The sequence below is a fragment of the Chinchilla lanigera genome, unplaced genomic scaffold, assembly GCF_000276665.1.
Source record: "Chinchilla lanigera isolate Chin_1 unplaced genomic scaffold, ChiLan1.0 scaffold00059, whole genome shotgun sequence".
Classification (NCBI taxonomy): Eukaryota; Metazoa; Chordata; class Mammalia; order Rodentia; family Chinchillidae; genus Chinchilla; species Chinchilla lanigera.
This window is the reverse complement of record NW_004955460.1, coordinates 8,380,128-8,395,475: the sequence shown is the minus strand read 5'-3', so window position 1 is coordinate 8,395,475 and position 15,348 is coordinate 8,380,128. Positions and strand designations below refer to the sequence as shown.

The window sequence follows — 15,348 nt, the reverse complement described above, 5'->3', positions numbered from 1 at the left end:
TTTATGGTCCAGGGTGTGGTCTGTCTCAGTGACTGTTTCAGGTAAGCTTGGGAAGAATGGGTGTTCTGCTGTTGTTTGATGAAGTATTCTATAAATGTCAACTCACCCAGCTGATTGATGGTGCTATTCAGGAAACTTCTGTCCTTGCCCATTTCCTGCTGGCTGAATCTGTAGATGGTGCCGAGATCCTTGACTGTGATGGGATATTTGTTTTTTTCTCCCTGAGTTCTGTCAGATTTTACCTCGTTACCTATTTTTTATTCCATAGACCAATGATGAATGTCATTAATCTCCCTTGGTGTGCTCTGCAGCACAATTTCATGACACTCCTCAGCATCCATCCTGAGCTTAATTACCGGATCCTCATTTCAACCACAACAAGCAGCACTGTGATCAACAGCCCTGAAGCTACTTTTTCTCTGAGGAGGAAATGCTGTGGGAAAGCTAGGTTTCACCAACTGTAGCCTGTGTATTGGGATTCAGAAGGCCAGATGGGCCTGATGTTTGCAGATGCCATGAGCACCCAGGGCTGGGCACTGTGGCTGGAATGATGGGCTGCTGACCTGGGTGGGAGATGAGTGTGGTGAGAGATGCTTTAGATCCTCTGGTAGCAGTTTGCATGGACACCTGTACATCCCCACCTTGAACCCTGGGCTTTATGTGCTTCTCTCTCCATTGCCAGGTGGAATTAAGCAGGCAGCCCTCTTTCCTACCACAGCTGACAGCAAGGACTGAGTTATGACTGTTTAGAGAGAATATTTGGAAACTTGTAGTTAACAGAGAAACGGAGTGAGCGTCACCCAAACAGTACAAGAGCCTGTGCACAAACCCGGGACATGGTGTCTGGGCCTTGTCCCTCATGGGGACAGTTGGGCGACACCAGGGCGCCCAAGCACCAGAGGCTCACCCAACATAGAGTCTGGATGCTTCCCTCTCTAAATAGCACTGACCTACAGGAGGTCAGCACTGGAGAAAGACCCTGTGCAGGCAGGGCTAGAGCACTGGCCTCCAGAGCCAGCCGTTCTTAAAGGGGAATGGGGATGTCACCCTGCTGTCCCCTGCTGCAGTGCCTTGTACAGAGACACATTAGTCTGCGTGTGCCCAAGTCTTCTGTACTTGATGGGCTCCCTCTTTGTTTTTAAGATGCTGTGTCTACCTCTTATTATTCCTTCTGCTGCTTGATACACATTCAGTCTCTGTCCCAAGCTTTCTGTGTGCATTTGTGCTGTTTACTTCTGGTTCCTCAACAGCACCAGCCAGGGTACAAACACATGTCCTGGCTCTAACACCCTCCTCATCCTTATGAAGGCTTAAAGTCTTCAAACTAAAAGGCTTTTAAAAGTACAGATATATGCCGGGCATGGTGGTGCACGCCTGTAATCCCAGCACTCGGGAGGCTGAGGTAGGAGGATCATTGTGAGTTCGAGACCAGCCTGGGCTACAAACTGAGCTCAAGGCCAGCCTGAACTGCATAGCGAGATCCTGTCTCAAAAAGACAAAAAAAAAAGTACTGATATAAAAAAAAAAAGTGCAGATACCGAAATGATGGAACGCTATTTGCTTTGTTATGAGAGTTGATCCTATTAATTTTCTGCACAATTGATGTCATATGCTTTTGCTTAAAAGTCACAGAAATTCTTCTTTTTTAAGCTTGAAGGGGATGTTTCTAAAATTGCAAGTGCCATTGATAGAGTAGGGTGTGTTTAGAGACTGTGTGTGGCCCTGTCTCCCCACTGCTCCAGGCCTCTGGGGTCAGAAGCTTCCACTGCCTGCAGATACCCCCTCCTCTACCCGCTCCTCTCTCCTCTCTCCCTGGGGACACCCAGCTCCCAGAACTAGCCAAACCTGTTTGTTTCACCAGGTTCCTCTGCAGGGTGGGGGTGGGGAGTCTACCTGCTGGGCCACCCTGCTGCAGTTCTGAGATGCACTAGGAACAGAAGGTGAAAAACCTGAACACCTCCTCGCCCAGGTCAGCATGGAGCCACCTTTGTATCCTTCCTGGGGATCCTGAAGCCACCTGGGCCTTCAACAGACTGGGTAGAGGCTCCTTCCTCCTTGGGAACCTCCAGTGGTATCCAGTGAGGCTGCTATCTGAGCAGGTCTGGGGAAGAGGGGGGTCTTAAATTCCTCTGAGACTCAGTCCGCTGGGTCTCTCTATGCACAATCAGGAGTTGTACCAGATTTCCAGCAAGGAAGCCCTTGCCACAAGGTCGCCTGCTGCAGCCACAGGGTTGCCCACCCCACAGTCTGCAAGCCCAGGAGAAGGGGTGGGATGAAGTGGGAGCCACAGGCCTTGGGATGGGGCAGACTGAGAGCCTCAAGCTCCTGCTAGGATGGGGAGGGGGCTGCATTCTTGCTCTGTAAGATTCAAGGCCCCATTTGGTTGGAGCGTCCATTTTATTTCCAAGAAAAGCCAAACATTTGATTTTTATGAATACTCTCAGTTTATAAATGTTGGGAGTTAGCTTTGAAAGTCGCACCAACATTGGCACATGAAGAACTGAAAGCCTGAAGTGAAAAATAAGCACTGAGCAAAGTGAAATGTAACAAAAGACCTCCCTCCATCCCGTGGCCCTGAGTGCTTACCAGAGGCCTCAGACTTCTGCTCTGCTCCAGAAAAACAGAAAACAAGAGGAAGCTGTTAGCCTGTTGTATGAAGCCACTGTAACCTTAACTCTGAAGCTCGGGAAAGACATCCAAGCGGAGAAAACTATAGGCCCCCAATTCACTATAAATGTAGATGCAAAATTCCTAAAAAGCCAAAGAAATCCAACAGTGTATAGAAAAGAAAATCACACTGTGATCAGGTAGAGTTTACCCTGGGTGCAAGGATAGTTCAACCTCGGAACACTCCATCAACGTAAATCTCCACCTCACACTGCAGGGTATAATTCACATATGTATGGCAAAGATGTTAAAAAAGATTTTGATAAAGCTCAGCAAATATTTATTATAAAAATTCTTAGCAAAATAAGAATGGAAGAAAAGTTCCTTCCATTTAGAAATTTGGTAAATCTCATGCATACCCAGGACAGCAAACATCCTAATAGAGGAACATGGGTTGCACTCTCTTTATAGGGGAAGACCAATAATGTTCATCTCTGTGTCGACCCACACAGAATCAGCAGAAAAACTCTCAGAATTATAAAGTAACTCAGCAGAGTTGATGCAAGCTCAATGTTACGGTTTGAGTGTAATGCAGTCATGGGGCGGGCTTCTAGAGTTTGTGATTGATTCGTGGTCCAATGCTGGGATTATGGGTGTGAGTGCTATACCCACCCTGGGGCAGGTAGCCTGCCTACAATGTAAGGGAGGGAAAGAGGCTCGCTTACTCGCTTTCCTCCCTTTTTGCTCTTGTTGCTTTTGCTGTCTTCCGCCACCATAAACTCTTGCCCTCTGTCACACCACCTTGCCTTGGAGCCAGCTGATTATGGACTGAAACCTCCACAAACTGTGAGCTAAATAAACCTTTCCTTCCTTCATTTTGGATGTTGGGTATTTTTGTCTCAGCAAGAGAGAAAAGTAACTAAGATACTCAATTTACAGAAATTAGGATTAGGATTTTTTAAATACATGTAATTTTTATTTGTCAGTTAAAAAGCAATTGATTTTAACAATACAGACACCTTCCCATGACAACCAAGATGTTCAATCCCTCCTCAATGGGGATAAAGCGGCAGGGGAGGTGGAGTGAGAGTGTGAGCCAGGTGGGGGCACCAGGAAGTAACCACTGAAAAGCAGAGTTTACTCAATAAAGATCACAACAGGTTTGAAGGAACAAGTGTGAACCCTTCATGGAGGGTGGGAGTGAAAGGGGAGATGGCTGTGTTCTTGGATGGAGAGACTCCGTGCAGTGCGGCCAGCACTCTCCCAGTCTGCGTAGCCATCTGGGCCACACAGCAACTGGGGTACGGGAGGCAATAAATGCCTTCTAGGATGGAAAGGGAAGAGTACAAATAGCTGGGTCTTCCTTAAAACAGAAGAGCGGCTCACCCTGCCAGTCTGAGAGGCACCAGGAGGTTATGGCAGTGATAGAGTCAGAGAAGAAGCAGGGACAGTGGCCATGGCAGGGAACAGGACCCAAGGAGATAGACGCAGGTACACCTGGGAGCTGAATACTGAATAGATGAGAGGTAGCTCCATGTAATGGTCAGAGTGAGGGTTCTGGAGGCAGGTCTCCTGGCCTGCCTGCCAGCTGTGTGACCTCAGCGCATTCCTTAGTTTCTCTGTGCCTCTGTTCTCCTCTCACCTGCAAAGGAGAATAGTAAATACCACAAGATTATTGGGAGAATTAAATGAGCAACTACATGTGGAATGCTATATCTGTTTCCTAGGCTGCTGTAACAAAATACCACAAACTTGGTGGCCTTAATAGAAATTTACTGGAGTCCAAAGACAAGTGTCAGCAGGATGATGCACTTAGGACTGTGAGGATTTGTCCCCAGCCTCTCTCCATGGCTTGTAGGTGGCATCTTCTCCCATGTCTCTCTATGTCTCTGTGTGCATCTGTCTTTTCATGTGGTATTCTCCCTGTGTATATCTGTGTGCAAAGTCCCCCTCTTAAGGACATGGGTCATATTGAATAATCACCTCCCCCCTCTACTGTGAGTTCATCTTAGCTAATTACATCTGCATGACCCTATTTCCAAATACTGTAAGGCCCTGGGGGTTAGGACCTCCAACATCTGGAGTTTTGGAGGATGTGTCAGCCTGTATCCCCTTCTGGGTCTGCCTGGCATGTGAGGAGCAATTTGTAGGTCTTCAAGATGACATTGACTCCCTGGGGGACCAAAACTGGAGCCCCTGTGGGATTGACTGGGGACCCAGAAGTAGATATGAGCATGATATATTTAGTAGAAGGTGATTGCTGTAGACGGGATTGTGTCCCCTCATACCCAAATTGCATACTCTGAATCACTGACTGCCTCTGTGACAGTATTTGGAGATGAGGCTTTAGGGAAGAGGGAGTGTGGGGAACCCTATAATGGGGCTAGTGCCCTTATAAGGGGCTGTCAGGACCAAGCTCCTTTTGCCATGGACACAACCAGGTGGGACCATCACCACCAGCTAGGAAGTGGCTCTCATAAGGCCAAATCTGCTGACCTTCCCCTTGCTCTTCTGGTCTCTAGGACCATGAGAAATAAATGTTGTTTAGGCTGCCTGGTTTCTAGTGCTTGGTCATAGTGCCCTGGACTGATTAACACAGTAATGTAGTGTTGGGTGACTTTGTGGTGGGGAAATAGGTTCTTACTGAACCCATAGGGCACGGGCCCTAGAGCAGGAAAGACACTGCCCTGAATGAAAGATGTCTGCTTAGCTAAGGGCATCATGGCAATGTGACCAGGGGACCAATGGCAGGAAATATTTGGAGAATATAAAACTGACAAGGAATTCCTGTAACTCAGCAAGAAAAATGACACCAGCTGGCTATCGAGATGGACAAAGGATGAGAACAGGAAACTGCTAGAAGAGGAGCAGCAGACAGGCCCTTGGAGAGAAGCCTAGAACTCAGAGATGAGGGACATGGGATGAAAACAGAATAGGGCTCTCAGCCACAACCCAGGTGTCCCCTGACCTTGCACCTGAGGAAAAAGAAAGGAGGAAGGTTTATTCAAGCTCATGATTTCAGAAATTTCAGTCCATGGTAGGCTAGATCACTTGCTGAAACAGCATGGTAGAAGCATGTGACAGAAGCTGTTCATCTTGTTCAGCCAGGAAGTGGAGAGCAAGAGCCTGAGTGAAGGGGCTGGGACCAGATGTAGTACCCAGGTTACATTGCCTTCAACCGGACCCCATCTTCTAAGTTCCCATCACCTCCTAGTAATGCCATTTTGATCTCATCCATGGATTTAATCCAGTTGGTGAAGTTAGAGCCTTCCTCATCCAGTTACTTCCCCAAAAGCCTATCAGCTGGTGACCATGGCTTTTTGGCTCATGAGAGTTTTTTTTGGGGGGGGCGGGCAGGGGAATTTCAAATCCAACATGCCCATAGTTCAAGATTTTATTTTAAGAGAAAACATACAAACAAAAGGAGATATCACAAAGATCCTAGTGCAGTCACCTGTGGAAAGTCAAAAAGGGGTGGAGGAATAAATGTATAAGTAAAACAAGAATAGTCAATGGGCATTGTGAGCAGAGGGCTATCTGTTTGCTGGAGGGGCCACCCCATGAAACATGGGCATGGCCAGGTACAAAGTCTATAGCTCTGTTTGGGACAGTGAGGACACAGTATGTGGTTCACTGGGTGCTGAATGGCCCATGAGCAGGAGGGTGGTTTGCAGTGTGGTCCCTAGGCCAGACCCTGCCTCCTCCTGCTCTCACCCAGTGTATTCTTGCTCCTATCCACAATGGTCTGGATATCTTGTCCTAGGGTATGGGGAGAGGGGTCTCTCACAGAGCCTGGTGCCTGGGCTCATCTGTCCCTCAGAGATTTTCAAACCTCAGTTTGCCTTTTTGTAAGGTGAGAATACGGATGGGCTTCATGAAATTGAGCAAGAGGGTATTAGGGATCTCAGGTGGTGGGCATGAGGGTCAGGTGGGCCTAGATTGGTGGCTGCTGTTTGGGCGGAGAGCTGCTTCCAGAGGCCAGGCCTTTGCCAACAGACCCTCCTGGGTCTGACCAGTGATGTTGCCTGGTGTTAAGCTGGCCATGAAGAACAAGGACTCGCTGTGATGTGTATTGATGGTGTTCTGCCTGTGGAGAGAGGTTTCATAGTGCAGCCTGCGGCTTTCTTTCTATGGGTCTCCAAGCACTGAGCCCATGTCCTCCTGCCTTGACTGGACACAGAGGGTACAGTTATCAGGAGTGGCACCCCTCCCCAAGTGCCCAGCTGCATCCCAGGCTAACGAGAGCCTCACACCTCAGCTCCTTGGCCTGTGGACTCATGTCCTTGGTTTCCATTGGCTCAGTTGCCACCTTCTTGCTACCTCCCTTGGGATCTTACACTCCTGGCATCCTGGACCTGCCTGAGGGTTTGAGGGAAGGTCTGCGAAGGCTGGAGCAGGTGCAGAGGAGTCTTGTGGGAACATCCTCAGGCAGTGCTCCCTGTGGGACCTGCCTTGGTGGTTGTGGGGTGGGCAGGAGCCCATCTTTCAGGGAAGAAGGAAGTGGACATCTATGAGGAGACAGGACTTGGTCACATTGTGAGCCTTGTGGCTGGGCCCTGTGGGGGAGCCTGGCCTCTTCTATGGGTAATAGAGCATATTTATCTCTTACAGATCGAAATGCTTTGCCAAAATGCTCACTTCCAGCAATTCTGAAGAGAGGCAGTATGGCTTAGCATATGTAATCTATGGAGGTATATTTGGCATGTTAGGCTAGTTTGGAAGTATGTTTGGCTGCGAATAAGTTGTTGGTTATCATCCTGGATGCATCCTTCTGTGTACTAGGCTTGGAGTCTGTACCACACTCAGATAAGCATGTTGTAACATTTTCAAGTCCAGATTTTGCCTTTTTTGGATGCTTCAAAAATGTTACGAACCTCAAGCCTGCCCTAAAGGGAAGATGTGGCATTTCCCCAGTGAGCAACTGCAGCTTTTTAAAAATACATACATACATAAATTAACTATAAGACTATGGAAAATATAAGCACGTATATAATCAAACAGAAGATACAAAGGACACATCAGGGACTAGAATTCAAGAATTTCTTGAATAGAGAGAAAACAGCCACTATTTTAAGAATTACTTATATTTTTCTAGAGCCTGCGCCATCTGGATCTTTGATTTTGTGTTTGCCTTGCACATTACACAGTGAAGGAACCCCTTGAGCTTTTAAGCTCGCTTCCACTTACCAGACCTGTGGTCCCCAAGTCTCTGTCTAGGCAGGGCAGGGGGGCTGCCGCTGAGGCTTCACTGAGCAATACACGTCTTACCTGGACCTCCAGCACCCTGTCCTTTGCATCCCAGCTCCGCAGCTTCTGTTTTGGGGACCCAGGGACTAAGGGTTGGTCTCCGAAGGTGGTCGCTGGTTTTCGTGGAGCAGCACCAATGTGTCTGTCCATCTTCTGGTGACAGTCCCGATGAAACGGGATGCGGTGGGGTGCTCTCCACTTTCCCCAGTACCTCTACGGGCTCAGGGCTGCTCCAGCTCCTCCTGGCTCCCCTGGACATCGTTTGCATGGCCTATTTTACATCTGAATTTAGGAACTTACATGGCCATGCTGCCTGGTTGGCCTTGGTGGCTTGTAAAGTCTGTGTGTTCTAGAGCCTCCACATCCTCCGCAGAGGCACTGAGCTCACCACTCATTTCTGCATTGAGAGCCAAGATGTTCTTGGACTAGAAATGTTTTCTCTGAAAGAAAAAAATCAGTGCAAAAACCGCTTTATCAGGCTTGGTGGCCGTCTCTAGCAGAATTGTATCTACTGACAGCAGAAATGTTCACACTCTCTAATGACTCTTTCCTAACTAAAATCCAAAACAGTGTGTCTAATGTGAAATGTTTGCATAAAAAGCCAGCAGCAAACCATGTCTGTGCAGAGATAGAGCTCACAGTGGGAACCTGAACAGACAGTTAGGAAGGGGTTTAATGTTCCTCTCTTATGTAGATTTTCTCATTTTTGCTGATTTCTGTGAATGGATTTCAACTTGGATGGCAGGAGGTCTTATGGGTCCAGAGCAGCAGGGTTTGACTTTATCAGGTGCTACCTGTGACTACCTAATCTGGTGTGCTTCATTTTTCAGTGACATATTTGATGCCATGTTCCCTGTCACTCACATTGCTGGGGAGACAGTCATACAGCAAGGTACGTTCTGCTGCCTCTGAGCCACAAACCTGGGGGAAGTGCTTCGTGTGCTTGAGATTTTAGTGTAAGATGTTCCGTGTAGTTCTCCAGAACATTCACTAGCAAATTTAAGAAAACAAACAAAACTGAAGTTAACCTAGTATACTTCCATAATCTTGTCATTAAAAAAAAATGAGTCTCCAGGCATGGTGGTACATGTTTGTAATCCCAGTACTCAGGAGGTTGAGGCATGAGGATTATTTGTGTACACACACACACATACAAGGGTCCGGAGAATTTCTTGGCAGAGGACTATACCGTAGACAGTGTTGCAGATATTCTTTGAAAGAAAAACATAACAAAACACTGTAACTCCTGTGTCCAACAGGCAGGGTTTTTTTTTGTTTTTGTTTTTGTCTTTTTGAAGTAGGGTTTAACTTTGCAGTTCAGGGTGGCCTTGAACTCACTTTGTAGCCCAGGATGGCCTCAAACTCCAAGTGATCCTCCTGCCTCAGCTTCCCAAATGCTGGGATTACAGGCGTGTGCCACTGTGCCCAGCTCAAACAGGCAGTTTTATCTCATGTCTCCTGTCTTCTTCTGTTGCAGGGAATGAAGGAGATAATTTTTACGTAATTGACCAAGGAGAAGTGGATGTGAGTATAGACTACTGTTTTTTGGAAATTAGTTCCTCCTTCTTCATTCAGTGTAAAGACCAGGTCACCGTAAGCCTAGTAGGAAAGCACTTCTTTCGGAGTGACATATTCCTCAAGTTTACTTATTTAGTAAATAAGTAAATGCTGGGGGCAGAACCCAGGGCTTTGAGTATGCTAGACAATTGCTCTACTACAAAGCTGCACCCCACCCTATTAAATGAAAAATAATACATTTCTTTTAAAGGGTTTTGGTAAGAAAATACCAAACACACAGGTGGTGGGAGAGCCATTGGGCAGGTGCCGGCTGCAGCCTGGGCCTTTGTCTCCCACAGTTTGGGAGGGTTTGACTTGGTGCTGACCCAAGTGATGGTGCCAGTTTTCCACTGGACATTGACATTTCTTATAATGGCCAGGGAGCTGTGCATCTGTAGACTCTAGAGGTACTGCCTGGAGCTGGGTCCTCTGTGCCCCATGCTACCCTGTCTCAAGTGCCAAAGCTGTACTGTGATCCTCAGGGCCAATGTCTTCCTGCTCACACTGGCCAGCAGTGGAGGCCCCCATTTTTTTTCCTTTTTTTAATACTGAGGATTGAACCCAGGGCCTTCACTGAACTACATCCCCAGGCCTTTATTTTCATTTATTCTTTTACTTTGAGACAGGGTCTCTACGTTGTTGAGGTGTCCACACTGGGTTTGAACTTTCAATCCTCTTGCCTCAGCCTCCTAGATTACTGGAAATACAGGTTGTGCCACCATGCCTGCAGGCCCATACTTTTGTGAAGTGGCCTCTGGATTGAAAGTGGTGGCATCGCCTCTCTGGATGCCTGTCCTGCCCTCCTGGAGCTGAGGACCTGGCTTTTCTTGCCAAAGCCCTCCGGCTGGGCCCCCAGTGTGATCCACAGGACAGCCCTTGGCTCTCCTGGAACCCTGCACTGTGCTGTCAGAGGGCCTCGCCAGGCACTTTCTCTGGCTAGGGTCACTGTGAACACCTGCTTTACCCTTTGACATCCTCCAAAGTGTCACTTCCTCAGCCTGGGTGTCTACAGATGCACCCATGCCATCAGCGTCTCTGTGGCATCTTCCTTCCTATTTTAGTTGGTGATTTTGCAGTTTTTCCTGGGGGCTTTTTTTTTTTTTTCCTTTTTTTGTAGGTACCAGGAATTGAACCTAGGGCCTTTGCCTTTATTTTTTATTTTGAGATAGGGTCTCATTAAGTCACTAAGTTGCCCAGGCTGGGCTTGAACTTGCAATCCTTCCTCAGCCTCATTACAGGTGTGGACCACCATGCCAGGCTTCCTGGGCCTTTCCTTAAGGCCTGTCTCCAGAGACTGAGTCTCCACGGCTGGGCCTTTGGGGTCCCTGAGGCCCCAGATCAGATTTTGCTCTTCCCAAGCCGGCCCTGGGTTGCCTCTGGGCTGGGAATGGCTCAGCCACACCCTCCTCACCCCCACAGGTGGTGCTGCCATCTGCTCCAGGTCACCTTGCCATCAGTGGCCTCTAGGCGTCAGGCCATGCCACATCCGCTCCCCAAGCTGGGGAGCTATTTTGGGACTTGGCCTTGTCCCTCTGCCTCTGTCCAGTCTCAGTTATTTCTGGGAAGGGCATTTACTCACCTACCTCCGCAGCAGCCTGTCAGTGCATCCACTCTGAGTTTTCTGGGAACTTCCAGGCCCCCCACTTCCGGAGCTGGGGCACAGGAAGTGACTCAAGAGGAGTCCAGGTGGGGCACACGCTGCGTCCCCAGGCTTTGCTTTGTCACAAGGCCTGTTGTGCTGTCCTGCACTGGATCTGACTGCATGGTCCTTGGACTGGCCTAAGGCAAACGTTTGTGTCGGTAGGGGGATCCTGTCCTTCCAAAAAATGAAACTGAGGCAGGAGCTAAGGCTCCAAGGCTGCCCCTTCTTGGGGCAAGTGTGAAGAAGAGGGAGGATAGGAGAGTCTGAACGGGCTCAGCTGTGGCCATGGTCACTGGCTGACCCTTCACTTCAGGTCTAAACCCGGGACAGGAGAGTGCAGCCCCAGGGGCCTTGTCCTCGGCTCAGGAGATGGCTTGTCACACCTGGCATGGGACATGGTCCCTGCCCAAGCTCAGGCCTGATGCCGGGAGGGCAGGGCTGGAAAGCATAGGTCCCCAGATCTCACCCTCAGCTGCCAATGCAAGGGATGCTCCGGGCAGAGATGGCAACAGGTGGGGGTGACTTGTTCTTAGCTTGATCTATAGTTTTCTTCCATGCATTAATTCCATACTATTCTGAGCCTTCCTCCCTGAGACCATCACTCTTTGCCCTTCCATTCCTCCCAAATGTTTCTTGTACTTGCAGGCCCTTGGGAAGCAGGGGAGTGGGTTTTGTAGGTTCATATTGAAGAGCAACAGGAAATTAGGAAGTGGTGTCTCACACCTCAGAACTTTGGCCTTCCTGTGCTCTCTGCTCTTATTCCTGCTCTGCCTTGCAAACTCTTTTGTATTCTTTAAGATCCATCAGGCTGGTCCTCTGCTGTGGGGCTTTGACAAATGCTGACCCTGGCAGAGACGGAACACCAGACCCTCCCGCACTAGCCTGGGAGCGCCTGGTGGGTCCTGATCTTGGCTTTCACTTTTCCTCTCCTGAAGTAGAAGGAATTTCCTAATTCCATCCTAAGGGTGCCTTCAGCTTGGGGCAGAATGTAGGGTTCAGGCTGACCCAGGGAATTCTGATTCTTTCAGTCTTTGCTTGTCCGAGAAAAGCAGGTGTGGGGACGGCAGACCCTGCCCAGGGCTGCTTTTACAGAGCCCAGAGGGCTCACTGGGGCTAGGCTGCTTTACCAGGGTTGTTTCTTGGCCTTGTGTTACTCAGAGAGGTTCACAGCTCACTGTGTCCCAAAGGTCAGAGGGGCAGGCCGCTCCCATGGTGCCGCCATGGGTCTCAGCTGCCCTGTGCTGCTGTTCTGATCAATTCCCTGACTGCCTCCTGCCCCATCTGACTGGTCCCACACCTGCACCAGTGGCCTTTCCACCCCAGGGGCACCCCTGGAAGATGAGGACATAACGTCTTAGGGGCTTGTGATGAGTGGCCCACTGGCCATGACAACCTGCGAGCACTCTGCCCCTGTCTCTGGGGCCAGGCAGCTGCAGGAGATCCCCAGGACGGGCCGAGGGTGCAGGGCACTGCCCCAGGTGTCCCCAGATGTGCCTAGCCTTTCAACCTGCGCAGTCTGCCTCCTTGCTGAGATCCTCTCCCGCCCCCACGCGCTTCTTCCTTCTCTCACTGTGGACAGTGAAGTGCGAAGCACTGTCCGAGCCATACGCTGTCTCCTGCCCTGCACCACACCTAGCACTTCCTTGAAGACTGAGTGTGAGGTGGATGGGGCCCCTTCAGGGCAGGGTCCAAGTTTCCTCAAACCCAAGACACAGATGAGTATTTTGGTTCACTCCTAGAGTCACTCAGGAGGCTGAGGCAGGAGGCTTGTAAGCTTGAGGCCAACCTTGGTAAGTCAGGGAGACTCTGCATTAAAATAAGATTTTAAAGAAGGGGTTCAGGATGTATTTCAGTAGTCAGTGTTTTCCTAGCATATAGGAGGCCCTGGCTTCCATCCCCAGTCCTACAAAACAAAAGTCACTAAGCAAATGCAGGCTCATCCTGGCAGGATCCCTCCCACCCGCAAGGGACTATCAGCATCGAGGCCGGGGTGCCATAGGACAAGGTGAGGACTGAAGAGCAAGTTGGTCTTTTGGCCAGCTCCCCGTCCCTGCTCCTGGGTGGAGATGTGTTGTCTCTGGCATCCAACCAAGCCCAGGGACATGTGGAGGCAATTGTGTGAAGGAAAAAGTGAGGTCACCTTCACATAACTGGAGTTCCCCGACACGTTGTCTCTTAGATCCTGCCTCCCGCCACCCCGCCGCCTGCCCCAGGTGCAGAAGTGGCTTCCAGGTCCTCTCTGGACCCTGCACGGCAGAGCCAGGACATAAGGGCACTGTGAGTGGATGCTGCTTCCTTGGATAGCTCCAAGTCTGGGCCATCCAGACCCTAATGGCACCAGGATGTGACCTACAGGGCCCTCTGTGAATGGGCACTGCCAGCTTCCTGCCTGCCGCGGCTGCATGTGAACACCAGGCACCTCTGCCAATCTCTTCAGATTTTCCAGTAGGCAGGGGCTTGGCGGCAGGGTGGGGCTGGCACAGGAGCTGTGGAGGAGCTGCTGTGATGTGGAGGCTGACTGTGCGTGGGGTAAACATCAAGGCTGGTGCTGAAGGCCACATCTGAAGGAATCGGAGGAGCCCAGTGATGAACCAGGACGGACACACGGAGACTGGCCGAGGGCGGAGCTCTAGGGTGTGCATCAGGATGATTACTGTGATTACTGCGCCCCACGCTGCCACAGCCCAGAGCTGCCTTGGCCCAGTCCAGCCCCACTGCCCTGAGCCCCGCTGTGTGTTCTGTTTGCTGCTGTAAAAACCCTCCCGGGGCAGGGGTGGATATGCACAGGCCACAGGATGCTCTCCAAGGCTCCAAAGATGCTGGTTCTGCAGGGTGGGGAGGGAAGGGGACCATTGTGGGTATTCACTCCCCACAGGAAGCAGCCCCCAGGACCCTTCAGATGGGCAAGGCTCGTGGTGGCCTGAGTGCCCTCTCTGCAGGGAGACACTGCCCTCTGTCCAGCAGCCCCGGGACACCAGGTGACCGAATGCCAGGACACTGGCTTGGCTTAAATTATGGCTTTCCAGAGAGACTCCAAAAATGCCTGCTTGCTGTGTGCATGTTGCCAAGAGCTATAATCCATTTTTCTAAGTATAAAAATATCTCCCAATTTATTTTATTCCTGGAACATAGCATTTCTGCTTAAAAGGACACTCAGCTGCCGGTGTTACCGGCTCAGGAGTGCCGTTGTTCCATTTCTAGCCCGTCTGAGGACCGTTCATTCCCTTTGTTGTTCTTGGGTCTTTGTTATTTTGAGGCTCTTTTCTGTCATCTTCCTGGGTTTACGTTGTCCCTGCTGGGCAGCCCTGGGCGTGGCAATCGGGTCCCTTGTCCTGGCTGGTTGTCACTCAGGGTTTGCCAAGTGTTCTGTGTGTGCATATGTTTCAACTGGTAAGATACACACAAATTAAAAGTTGCTGTTTTAACCATTAGGTGCACAGCGCAGTGACAGTAAGTGCATTCACATTGCTATGTGGCTGTCACCACCATTCACCTCTCATCTTCCCAAATGGAAACTCTGTCCTCTGTGGAACCCTGACGCCTGTCCCCTTCCCAGCTCCGGGTATCACCGTCCTGCTTTCTGTCCCCACTAAACTGGCTCCTCCGGGAACCTTATAGATGTGGAGTTGCACAATGTTTGTCCTCTTGTGTCTGGTTTATCTCACCAGCATTGCGTCCCTGAGGTCCACCCATAGTGCAAGGCGTGAACATCTTTTGGTTTGAGGCTGAATAGTATTCCAGTGTTTGCATGGCCACGTGTATAATAAGGGATCCTGTGGCCGTTCCACATGGCCTGTCCCCCCCCTCCCCAAGGAAGGGGACTATGCCACCAATAAAGTCACTTGAAACCAGTCCCTTGGCAGTGAGGGCTAAGGAGGGTTGGGGGAAGTGTGGACCTGGGAGTGGGGAAGCTGAGCCACCTGGACGTAGGTACCTTGTTGTGCCCCTTGGGGCCAGGAGGCAGGAGGATCAGGACCACTGATGCTGGCCATGCTGCCCTAGCTGGGCCTTGAAGCCACATATCGTCCCTTTGCCTTGGTTGGGTAGGAGACTGGGTAGTCACCCAGTTCTCGCCTGCATGTACCCACAGCTGTCCGCCTATGTGGCTTTGCTACGGATGGAGCCGGGTGACTTGAAATGCATGGGTCTCCCACTGCCAGGTCTGCCTGGGACCCAGGGCGACCTCAGCAGGGGGTCCCCAGCTAGTCGAACAGTTCCCGTGGCTGGGAATCTGTCACCCCCTGCAGAGGGTAAGGGAAGGACGGAAGGAAGGAAGGAATGGGGAGGAAGGAGGG

General features: G+C 50.3%; 1 protein-coding gene across 2 annotated transcripts in view; it reads left to right on the top strand.

Moving 5' to 3' along the window:
• Positions 1-15,348, top strand: part of Prkar1b (protein kinase, cAMP-dependent, regulatory, type I, beta) — a 121,986-nt gene that overhangs the window by 84,400 nt on the left and 22,238 nt on the right. For both annotated transcript variants that reach the window (XM_005397779.1, XM_005397778.2), the window contains exons 5-6: positions 8,685-8,746; positions 9,332-9,378. In XM_005397779.1, coding sequence (XP_005397836.1) covers positions 8,685-8,746; positions 9,332-9,378 — 109 coding nt within the window. The remainder of the gene's footprint in view (positions 1-8,684; positions 8,747-9,331; positions 9,379-15,348) is intronic.